General features: G+C 35.0%; 1 protein-coding gene across 15 annotated transcripts in view; it reads right to left on the bottom strand.

Annotated features, from left to right (window-relative positions):
- Positions 1 to 12,543, bottom strand: part of MPDZ (multiple PDZ domain crumbs cell polarity complex component) — a 167,969-nt gene that overhangs the window by 78,321 nt on the left and 77,105 nt on the right. For 14 of the 15 annotated variants that reach the window (XM_087869635.1, XM_087869639.1, XM_087869640.1 and 11 more), the window contains 4 exons: positions 10,925 to 11,110; positions 9,320 to 9,529; positions 7,513 to 7,629; positions 4,997 to 5,164 (listed from right to left, as the gene is read on the bottom strand). In XM_087869635.1, the coding sequence (XP_087725761.1) occupies positions 4,997 to 5,164; positions 7,513 to 7,629; positions 9,320 to 9,529; positions 10,925 to 11,110 (681 nt within the window). The remainder of the gene's footprint in view (positions 1 to 4,996; positions 5,165 to 7,512; positions 7,630 to 9,319; positions 9,530 to 10,924; positions 11,111 to 12,543) is intronic. The other variant, XM_087869641.1, reaches the window with a different exon arrangement.

The following is a 12,543-nucleotide window of genomic DNA, read 5'->3' as shown; positions in this document are numbered from 1 at the left end:
TTGTTTAGTATAAATGCCTAGAATTCTGGGCCAAATAATATGCACACTTAAAATGTTGGTACATACTGCCAAATAATCTTCCAATTTTCTTTCACAAAAATATGGGACTACCTGTGAGAATTATCTTGCCAACCCTAATTTGGTAATTTGATCTGAAAGAAATATATTCTAGTAAATATAAAATTTAACATTTACTATGCATGTCCCTGACAATTAAAGAGGACATGCCATTTGTATATCTCCTGTCAACAGTCTCTTCATATATTATATCCAACTTTTCATCAGGGGGGTTCCACTTGTTCCTGTCATTGATATACTTTGTAGGTAAAGTCTGTAATATATACCACAAGTATTGTACATGTTATATAGATATATGCAGAAATTAAATTCTTTACATAATCAAGAATTCTTTTGTAACTCTTTATGAAATTCTTTAATCAAATTTGTCAAAATTTTTTGTGCTCCAGGGTTTCAAAAGTTGCTTAATGAGTCCTTCCACACAAAGAAAATGAAATGCTTTCTAGTATTTTTCTTCTGTTTTATAATTGCTTTCTCTTCAGATTCAGTTTTAATCCTTCTAGAATTCATTTCAGGGTGTGGTGTGAGATATAGATCTCATTCTGTTTTTTCTAAAAGGGTAATCAATTTTTCCAACAGAGTTAATTATATTCCTCTTATCAGCGTAAGTTATCATCTCTCTGGAATTATCAAGTATTCCTGGTACAAAGAATTAAGGCAAGTGGGAATATCGTACAAGCAAGTAACATCTTTAGACTCTTCAGGAACAATGATAAAAAACCATCATCCTCCACATTGCTGGAACCTAAACAATAACCTGTTGGCCCATTCACCCAATTTTGATGATTTTGCTCTGATGAAAAATAACAATGCACTTACTACAGAATTAGCTTCTGTATTACTAAATTAATTATAATATTTAGCAGTATATCATCTTCCCCAGTCCTCACATAAAGATAACAATTAAAACTGCTTTTCATCACAAAAGGAGGTCAAGCCACCCTTGTTAGCTAGGGTTTACTATAAATCGTGTGATAGAAATTTCCATGCATTATTCATAAAGGAGTTAACACAGACACAGAAAAGAAAGAGCTAATCAACACAGCAGACAACATACGCCTACTTCAGAAATGTTTCTGGTTGCTGAACAACCAACTGAGTTTTATTTTTAAAAGTCTTATGGATCTAAAGGAAAAGCAGTTCTTCCCCTGTAAGATGTTCGAAAATAACTCTATAATTTCCCAGTGCAACTTGGTACCTAAACTGAAGTCTTGCAAAAATCCACATTAACACGTGCCTCTACTTTATATATTCTTGTTCTCAGGAAAAAAAAAAAGAGAAAGAGAAAGAGAGACAGGTTAAATAAAAATGTCAAATACACTTGAAAAGATCTGTTTAAGGGCGATGAGTAAGTTAGGATGATACCTGGGCACGCTATTTACCCAGATGATTTATTTATATAGACCAGCTAAGTACTGAAACATTCACTGGGCACAACCGGAATTTCTTCATAAGTCGTCTACCACAGAAGTCCTTCCATAGCGTGGGAAAACATACTAAAAGCACAGCCACTCCAACTCACCACCTTTCTCCCACTCTTTCTGACACAGGGTATAGTACTTCTTTTATTGTTTGTACACCAATCCTACTGAGCAAAAAAGGGACTTCTTTTATACTTCGAAAGCTTGCAGTTTTATCACTAAGACTTCCACAATCACTCTCATCATGTTGGCTAGAGTGATTTCATTAGTTTTTGATACCAACCGTTTCTCCAAAGAAAGGATTTGAGCATGGGTGTGAAGGCCGCCATACTGATGCTACAGAATGACAGAAAGTGGAGATCTGTAGGAACAAATGGATTTTTTTTTAAAATCACGGAATCCATTAGCTTTGTTTTGTGTGCAAGGTGCAAGGAGGGGCTTCTATCCTGACAAACACCAAGTTCAACTTGCACTAGAATTAAAAGCATTTCCTAGTAGACCATATGAGGAATGAAGGACTGGTAATCATTTCATCCCTGGAGCAAGAGTGTTGGATATACAACAGAAGGTGGGGCTTGGGAATGGGGATAAGGAGTATTAGGGGAGACTCATTACATAAATAATCTTTACTGGGTGTATTTCAAAATCCAAAACAGGAAAAAATAAATGAAAGCATCTTCTCCCCAAAACCATGATGAGCTTTTAAATAAAAGTCTACAAGCATTTAAGTTTGGAAAACAATTACTTCTGCATTTTGTTGTCTTTAAAGGTGACAAGGAAAAAGGGGATAAAAAGAAGAAAATTTAAACCTACAACAATGAGAAAACCCACTGGATTTTTGCCTTTAAAATTCACATCTCAATGACTTGCCTCTATTAGTCCAAATGCCATAGGAGTAGCTCTACTATATTTTTCAGATTTTTAGTAATGGTTATTTTCCTTACATGATAATTAATCAAATTATATGAATACCACTCCTTAAAAAAAAATCAGAATGGGCTCCCAGATGGGAGAGTTTTGGACAAAGGAGTTCTGACATACGCCTACGAGCCTTTGGTATCTAAGCTGCTTTCAGGCGCACACTCTGCTCTTAGGAGTCAGGCCTCCCTCCTACGGTGAGTCCCTGCTCTGGTCGATTAGTTCTTACAACTTCTGGCAGCGTACCTGACCAAGGTGAAATTATTTGTGCATTTCCAACCACCAAGATTATTACATATCTAACAAACCCAAAAACCTGAGGAATCACTGAGATCTTCACACTCTGTTTTACACTTCTTTAAATCAGTACAGAGCCTTCTCTGCCTTAAATATCATATATTATAAGATTTTATGTTATCGATTTGAGGGTTCCAAAGTGAGCTCACTCTTAAGAAAAGTGACCAGGAAAAAAAATGGCCAGTTCTAAATTCCATAACGAATTGCCATTCTGTCTTTTTAAAATAAATTTAGTGTAAAGAAACAGGAAGATGAATACATCATCTAATTTTTTATTTACATACAATTTTCTGGTAAATATCTTGGTGCTATAAAGACACCACAAAACAAAAACAAAAATAAAAAACAATGTTGCAGAGATTTACCACTATGCAGAAACAGTCCTACTTTCTAAGAAAACTGAAAGCACACAGGAGTTTCACAATGTGTTTTAAAACATCCTTATTAATGTCTTCTTTGTTGTTTTGTAGTTTAAATATTTCAGTTGATAGGCCAGCTTGCCAAAATCTGCTTCAACAAAGGAGTAAATTGCTTAGGAAAAAAAAAAAAAAGGAGGCAAATAGAATTCAGTAAGCCAATATGTTGTGCTGCATACAGCCAGCATTTGCCCTGTAAAATATATGCTTCTCAGTATGCAGATTGTGTAATCCCTTTAAGTAACAATTACTAAGTTAAACAATGCAATCTGTCCCACTGGCAAGAGTGGTGCGCTATGCTGTGGACTAAGGAGGGTCCATTAGGAGATGAACTCCGCTTCCAGCCCTGAGGCCTGTAGAGACTGAACACGTTCCAGACAGGACGCAGGCACATAGACAGTCTCAGGTGTGGTGAGAGAGGAGCAGCTGCTCCATTCAAGATTATACCTTGCAAACCAATTCAAGGAGATTTCCCAGCATCGTTTGCAAGGATAACAGGTGCACCTTGAACATAAAAGAAAATGCTTTGAAAATGTTCTGGCCAAAAAATTACTTGTTAATCAGGAAAGGAGGAAAACTGTGCTAGACCTGTGGAAATGCTATTTTCCATCTTATTCAAAAATACAGATTTCCTTCCTGCTGAATTTAATTTATATGGAAAATATATATTTCATATATTTAAGAAAGTTACTGTCTAGTCTTTTTATCTTGCTTTTTAATGATTATTTATGGTATATTTCCAACATGGAAGAATAAAGAAATTATATCCATACGTGAAGTCTTTGCCCAGATGGAATAAATGTTAACATTTTGCCATATTCTCTTCAACTCTCTTTCCTCTTTAAAGGATATAATGTATTACACATACAGCTGAATTCCCGTGTTTCTTTCTTTCTCAAAGAATAACTTCTTTCCTGAAGTTGAAAAAAGTTATTCCTACACATTTTTAGTTTTTTTAATACACATACTCACACACATACTCATGAAATACACTGAACTGTTTTGTGCATTTGTATTTCTGAAAATATAAAAAACTCTAACAAATCAATAGGTAGAAAAAAACACAATATAAAAATTGTCAAAAGATACGAAAAGGCCACTGACACAAGTGAAAACCAAAAGACCAATATACGGAACAGTGCTCAACCCCACTAAAAAGCGGAACTCCAAATGCAAATAGTAAGATACCATTTCATGCCCAAAAGATTGGATAGGTTTTAAAATATTACTTATTAAACATTATAAAGTACATCACCAAGAAAATAAAGGGAGTTGGGGCATTTATGCCAATAATCTATTTCTAAAATACATATGGCACAGATATGTCAAATAGTAACTAAATTCTTCATTCATATCCAGAGACTTAATCATACTTTGCCATTCACTGTGATTTCTATGTATTTTTTGGCATCATTTTATATAAAAACATATGACAGTATTAAATTTAATTTTCTAGTAAATATTAAATTAATGCAAGAAATATTTTATTATCCAACTCTGCATGAAAATCAATTTTAAAACAATTAAGAAAATAAAGTTATCCTCATGATTTTTCTAAAGCAGACACAGCTAAATATACAATTTGAGAAATACATTTCATTAAAATTTTTCTATCATATAAATCTTACTCAAAGCTTTGAACCCTTGTCTCTACACAACAGAACCTCAATTTAAATAGTACCTAGCAGTCTAAAAGATGCTGAATCAACACTACCTCAATGAAACCACTTTAATCTGATAATGGATCCATGACTGGAAAAAACATAATTCCTCTAACGTACTACTCCCACCATTCCCCATAAACACTGATCTCTAGATAATTACACACAAGGCTCTCCCATAAGTAAAATGACAATTCCTTTGTACCTTGGGAGGAGAAGATGGAAGGGAGGGGCCATAGTTCAGGCCATCGCTACAAGCACTGCCGTGAAGAGATAAAATAGAGGCTTGAGCGGAGTAGATACTGTCATTATCCGGAGAGTACTGAGATTCAAATGTAGATTCATCTGTTAAGTCAGCCTCGTTTGTGTCCACCTAGGAATCAAAACAATAATATCAGTTGGAAATTCTGGTTACCTATATGACAAGTGTCCACTTGAGACTAAAAAGCATCCCGGCGTTCACCCTATTTCCTACATGACCTCTTCACCTTTTTCAACACCTCAGAGACTGACTAAGACAACAGCAGGAGGACAAACTGCTGCTGGCATTGTTTACTTATTCCACCAATAAAAGGACAATGGTAACAATTAACAATGGGCCTGGATCCATTCGAAGTTTAAGTGGTCCCATAAATTAAGGAAAATATTTACTTTTTCCAGTTCACATTCTTTTCTAAAACCACCTGCCCAACTCCTAGAATTTTATAATAAAATGAATGAGGTCAACACTTTTCCTATTCAACTAAAATAAACTATTATTTAACAAGGCAGCTAGGCAATTATCCATTTATAAAGCTCACTAAAACAGTATCTTTAAAGTTATTTTTTTTTAAGTAGGCTCCACACCCGTATGGAGCCTAATGAGGGGCTTCAACTCATGAGCCTGAGATCAAGACCTGAGTTGAGATCCAGAATCAGACGCTTAACTGACTGAGCCACACAGACACCCCTATTTTAAGTTATTTTAAACTAGATTTTGAAACCATTCAAGTTGTAGGTTCAAAGTTGCTGGTGATGGTCAGAAACGAAAAAGAGTATCTGTGATTTCATACGGAAATTACACTAACAAACAAGGAGCCTAATTATGGTTATGGGGAAGTTATAAAGTTGTAAACTCCTATTGTTGGAAAACTTATATAAAGTAGAACATTTCATTATGTATTATCTAAAACTCCTAATACTATCTTCTGTGGCAGAACCAAGTGAAAGAATAAACTCATGAGGAGCTTATTTATAATTCACTCACAGTTATACTTTAGAATAGATAGAACTAACATAAGTATTAGCCTTCTCTGATGTTATCAGCATTTTCTGTCTTGATGGCAAAATCCTGTGTGTTCTACTTCTTTGTGATTTCAACATGTTTTGCCAGGAGAATTATAACATTATACCAGGTCACATTCTTGCAAAAACATGCTAAGAACACAGGTACACCATTTCCAAGTGACCCTCTCTCTAATAATATATTTTAAATACATGTTCAAATTCACTAGTGAACTACTTTGTGGAGGTTTACCCTTCACAAATGTTTATCATGTACAACAACTAGACAGTAAATACTTCACATCATATCTAGACAGATGGCATTAACTAAGCTTTGTGTCATGGATTACTGATTATATTGTAATGTGATATTATTGTATTTTAATAATATACACCAAAACTTTCCAAAAGACAATTTCAGGAGCTGGTTAACTGAAAAATATTAAGAAGAAAAACCGTCTCCCCAAAATCAGGATTATCAAAATCAAAGAAATAATTCATACTCGGTTCTAAAGCAAGATATGCACAACTGGTTATAACTACATAATGGAGAATGCCATGGGTTTTAAACCTCACTCTAGTCTGATACACTGAAACAAGGATTTCAAAAGCTGGGTATATCCTTTCTAGTACCTCTGGGCATTATTTGCCTGAAAGAAAGGTAGGCCAGGAACCTGGCTTTAATAAGAGTAATGGAATAGGACGTACAATTTGTTATATTTATGTTGTATAAATGTCACATGTTTATTTATATCTGGTATTTAGCTTTATGTCTTAATTATTGCTATAGTATTGTCTCCTCTACCAGACAGTAAGGTTCTTAGGAGCAAGATTCATGCATTTATTCATCAAAGTGGTCTCCAGTGGTCCACAAACACATTTATTCTAATGAATGATTTTACATAGATCAAGTAAAAATAAAATTTTAATTTAAAATTTTCTAGTAAATCAGTGATGTTTATTACATTTTGTAATTATAGAAAACATGGGTTTTGACTATTTTGGAGGCTTCTGTGTTCTTAATAACCGAACCAATTTATGTGGTTTTCAGATTATTTGTATCAAATGGAAAAAATATACTTGTTACCTCATTAAAAGGTAGCCAAAACAACTGATTAACTAAAAACAGCTAAACAATGCCTAGAAATGGCCCAAGTATGAAATTAGAGCAAATGATGCTTCAACAACTTTTGGTATGATATAAAGGTTAATTCTACTAGTTGTCAGAATGCATTGCTAACTGAATCTCTTCCCTAAATCCAACAAATAATTTTCATACATTATAGTTTTTCTTCCTATTTTGAACTATGAGAACCACTAGAGTTGAAATGAAAATGTTGGGTTTTCCAACACATTATGAACAAAGAGTTTATAGTAAGATTTTAGAATATTTCGAAAGGCAAAAAATTAGACACATAGGATTTCTGAAAGAAGACTTGATAGGTTGTGGCCACTAACCAGAGCCAAGTCAGCCCTGAAGAGGGCTCTGTCAGCCAGCCCTTCCTCCTCGCAGGAGTGTGGTGGGTGGAGAAAGGAATCCTCCTTAGCAGAAACATACCCTTCTTCTGGTGAAAGCTGCAGGGAGAAGGAGGCTCAGTGTTTGAGGATGAGTATGAGGGAGAACAGCAAAGAAGGAAAGAAGGAAAGGTGGGGGGGATAGAAGAAGACAAGTAAGGAGAAGAGGGAAAAAATGGGAATGTTTTCAAATGATAACATACGACTTATAGAACAATGAACATGAAATATGATAAATATTCATATTTAACATCTTTATTTGTTAAGACACAACGAGGACATTCTTCTAATACCAATACATCATCTGTTAGATGAAAATCCCTTCTAACTTTTTCATTCTCCTTATAAAAGATCATGAAAATCAACAATTTTTATATTATATAATAATCTTCTGGTCAGTTTTATCTGCCAAATATTCTGGCTAAACAATGACCTCTTAATACAAAAATAAGTAAGGAGCCTTTTAGTAAGTTAAGATATGAAAGAAGTTGCAGAGGAAAAAAAAAACATTACAAAGGAAGGATCAATTTCTCTCTGTCATCCCTTACTAGAATGTTATTTTAAAGAATGTGATTTACTTGAGAAGGAGTGTCAGAGAACCCTACAGTGAAGTCTTTCAATTGAGCATAGCTTTAAAAACACTAAAAAAACTCTACGTGTACAGAACCTACTTAAATTACATTCCTAATCTATTATATTGCAACCTTGATCACACTGACAGAAAACCTAACGCATTTATTCCAATCTCAAATAAAATAGCCTGAAATAGATTTTCTTGCCTACATCACCCGTATCAGCAACACACGCAGAAGTTCCCTCCTTTCCTCTGTTGTCATAAATATATTTTCAGAGGTTACTAAAGTTCTTTGTGGAATACAAAGTGAGGCATGAAAAATCTAACATTGCAAATGTATTAACAAAGCTTACTATTTGAACAAATTCTTTCATAAAGTCAACAAATTGTTATTTGATGTTTATGCAAATGTACCTATGTGTTTGCATTTTCTTAAGAAAAGATGTATTTGACCTCTGACTTAAAAATATATTTATACATTTAAAAAGTCCCACAAATATTGAGAATGTTGCTAATATTTACTTGCAATTCAGTGATAAGTGCAATGTTGTAATCACTATACCTAATAAACATACTGACATTATGTAGCATGAACTGATTAGTTATTAATACCGCACTAATTAATGACAGGAGGGCGACTGCCTCCCAGGAGAAGAGCCACAAGCTGATGAACCCACTGTGAAAAGTTCAATTTCTTGCTCTGCTGTAATTAGACAAGAAATGTGTTGAAATCAACAGAATGCAGGTCCTTACACCACACTGACAGAGATTCTACTTTATTCCACTATAATTAAAGATTGTACTGTTAGTGGTGAATGCTATTAATTTCTCTAATACCCCACTATATTGGTATAGACATTTTAAGGCATATTTCTTTTAAAATATTCGATTCTATATTCATCATAACCTTATTACCCAATAAAAAAGATCAAAAGCATACTACAAAATCATAATTTAATGTTATAAATTTATTTCTGAATCTTGTTTTCTCTCCTTTATTCTTTTAAAAAATACTACTCAATTAAATCTTTACACTCACACGGCTGATAACCATACCAATGTAAACCACCAAAAGTCGTGATTCACTCATGAGAACACCTTCTGAAGCTAAAAGTAAGCCTAAAAGCCATTTTGTTTACAAATTGAAAAAAAAATCAATAAAATCCAAATTCTTACAGGTAAAGGTTTAGCAACTCCGATTCTCACGGTTCCTGGCGGCGCACCCTTCAGGGCCTGCACAGCTTCTTCAAGACTGCTGTTCTCCAAGTTAACATCATTGACAAACATGAGTCGATCTCCAGGAAGAAGTCGACCATCCTTTTCGGCAATGCCACCAGGTACCAAAGAACGAATTACAATCACAGTGCTTGCTGGATCAATGGGATCCTGACAGAATGGGGAAGGAAACATTAATAAAAAAGAAGGTAGTTCCTTTTTATTGAAAAAACTTTTTTATAGATTGGCCTCTGAATTATAATGGATGGGTAACTGTTTCAAGTGCCTCAAAAAAGAATTTTCATGCAACACTTCTAAACAAATTATCTAGGTAAAGGCTATCTCCATTTTGAAGAGTTTAGAAGAGTTCCCCTAAAGGATGGTACCAAGTTGTTCCTGAGTAGACCACTTCAATCGTACAGATGACTATAAAATTATTTTAATTTTTGATAAACTGTCCAATCTAGTAACTGTCTTCTGAGTCTGGACGTCAGATACAGGAATTACTGACAACAGCATTTGTTTGTTTGTTTTTAAAGATTTTATTTATTTATTTGACAGAGAGAGAGAGCTTACAAGCAAGGGGAGTGGAAGGCAGAGGGAGAAGCAGGCTCCCCTCAAAGCAGGGAGCCCAAGGCTGGGCTCCATGGGGGGGCTTTATGGGGGAAGGGGGAACAACTCCACGCAAGGCTCCATTGGTGCCTGATGTGGGGCTCTATCCCAGGACCCCGGGATCATGACGAGAGCCAAAGGCAGATGGATGCTTAACCGAATGAGCCACCCAGGCATTTGTTAAATAGGGTGTTACTACTGTGGGACATCAGTAGATGTGAGTGTAGTAGAAGGTCAGGTCTATCTTTCTGAAATGAAGAAATAAAGTAAGAGTTCATACAGTAGGTGATGATGCAGTGTTTCCAGACACAGCAACCTTAATATCAGAACAGGCACCACAGTCAAGCCCTATAAAGAACACAACTCCTGGGAGTCATTGGAGATGGCTCTCTGGTTCAGTATTAATTAATGAGGAGCAACAGCTGTGCTCTCTCACACACGCATAAGCATTTCCCCTCAATTAGCACAGAACACAATGCAGGGTAAGGATGCAACACTTGACCAATTTAAGCTTCTTCATAAATTTAATCAGTCAAATGACAAGAATCCATATTCAATTAGAACTCTGTAATTCACTACAGACTGAAGAAGTATTTAATACTTTGAGTCTTACTACTGAAATATGAACTATCAATTATGAGCGTGGAAATAAAAATAATTTAGACATATTCCCCAAATAACAAAAAAAACTATATTTCTACGATATTCCTAAAATGTATTTTGTATGTTCTTCAAATTTTCAAGAGCTGAAATCTAGAAGAGTTCCATGAACTCGAGTTAAAAGAAACCCTTCATGATAAATGAACCACATAAATTATTATTTTGGAAGATTTGCTAGAAACAAGGAAAGTCTTTGATAACTCTGAAATATTAACTGCTTTTTCTCTTATCTACAATATACCTTGAGCATATATCATCTTTTTAAAAAAATAATTAAAGATAAGATATAGTTACCTGATAATCTAAAATGCTAAAACCAAGTCCTTTGTTCCCTTTCTCCAGCTCGATGTGCTGCACATCCACCTCCCACATGGCCAAAGGTCCCTGAACCTCCTCCACGTTCTGATCCACGTCGGTCACGGCCAGCACGGCTTCCTCAGTCTCCGAGGACCCAGTGAACTCGCCTAGGTCTACATGAGGCTGGGTAACAGACCAGACAGCTCTTATTTCAGAGGCCCTAGATTAGCAGACACACACCATCCCTACGAGGAAAAGGGCGCGTCCCAGCATCTGTCCAGAACAAACCACTCGCAAATAAAAGTAGCAACAGCTTATCATGAAGCTTTTACAAATGAAGGTAGGAATTACTGAAGGTTGTTAAAGAGGCAGAAATACCTAACATGGAACTGGCATTAAAACTGTATGGTTCAAAGATTTCCCATAAAAATACACAGTGGTTATACTCAGCAGCATGGCTGTGGGTGGTTTTCAATTTTTTTCATCAGTGTCTGAGTCACCTCTGTAGTCGGAAAAAAATGTAAATCTACTTTGATAGTAAAGAAAAAGTTCTATGACAAATAACAATTCAAGAGGAAATGGCTGTAGAAGTTTGTACTCCCTGCAAACAAAAGTTATAAAATGTTGTGACTTGTGCACATGATTATTTCATTAATAAATTAGTACGCACAGTAGCAAGACAAGATTTGAAGTCAGACTGACCTGGGCTTAAAGAGTGTGTGTATGATTTCTTAACTGTGTTGCCTTGAGCAATATTCTTAACCTGAACTTCAGTTACCCATTTGATAGAATTGTTAAGAATTAAATGAGATAACATTTCTAAAGCACTTGGCACAGAAACAGGAATACAAAATGTTAGCCTCTTTCAGCAAAAATAAAGTGAATCAAAGTTAATTCAGTTTTCTTCATCTGTATGAACATATCAAATTTCAGAAAGACATGTTTTTGATGATGAAATTCTATTTATATATCATCTTTGCTGTTAATTATTACACATCCTAAGACGACAGATACAAATCTGTCCACCTGCTTTATTGTAATAATCCCACATATAACACATAAAAATGTGTATGGACATGTATGGTGCTAGAGTGAGTTCTACGCAATTTGGGATTATGTCTCTTATTTACCCTGCTCCACTCAAATGAACATTCTTCAAACCTTTCAAAATTATTCCACTGCACTGATTCCTGCTGTATAATGTAAGTGAAGTCCTAATATCACATCTCATTATACCTTAAGTGAGATTTGACTAGACCGCAAATTATGTGAAGTCCAAACTTTAACTTTAGATACCTATTATGAGTCCTCAGAAAAGCTGATGAGCTCTATTTCTTGACATTTTGATGTGAATGGAAAAGAACAAGCAAACAGGAAAATGGGAGGTCTGGATGTCACAGAATATTATCTGACATGCAATGTTATGACCTCAAATTTTTCACTTTTTAAAGTACAAAAGTATGCAAACAGGATCTAAAATCAGAGAGGATGTGTCCATCCATATGTCAGCTATTCACATAGTACTAACTGTGTGCCAGGCACTAAGTATCTTCTGTTTACCACATTTGTACTATATACTATTTACATCAATTTTCTCTTCTATAAATGGGCCCACT

Source organism: Ursus americanus, chromosome 18 (genome assembly GCF_024610735.1).
Source record: "Ursus americanus isolate L20-20 chromosome 18, mUrsAme1.1.p, whole genome shotgun sequence".
In the NCBI taxonomy this organism is placed as follows: domain Eukaryota; kingdom Metazoa; phylum Chordata; class Mammalia; order Carnivora; family Ursidae; genus Ursus; species Ursus americanus.
The sequence above is the reverse complement of the archived record's forward strand: the minus strand, read 5'-3'. Positions and strand labels throughout refer to the sequence as shown.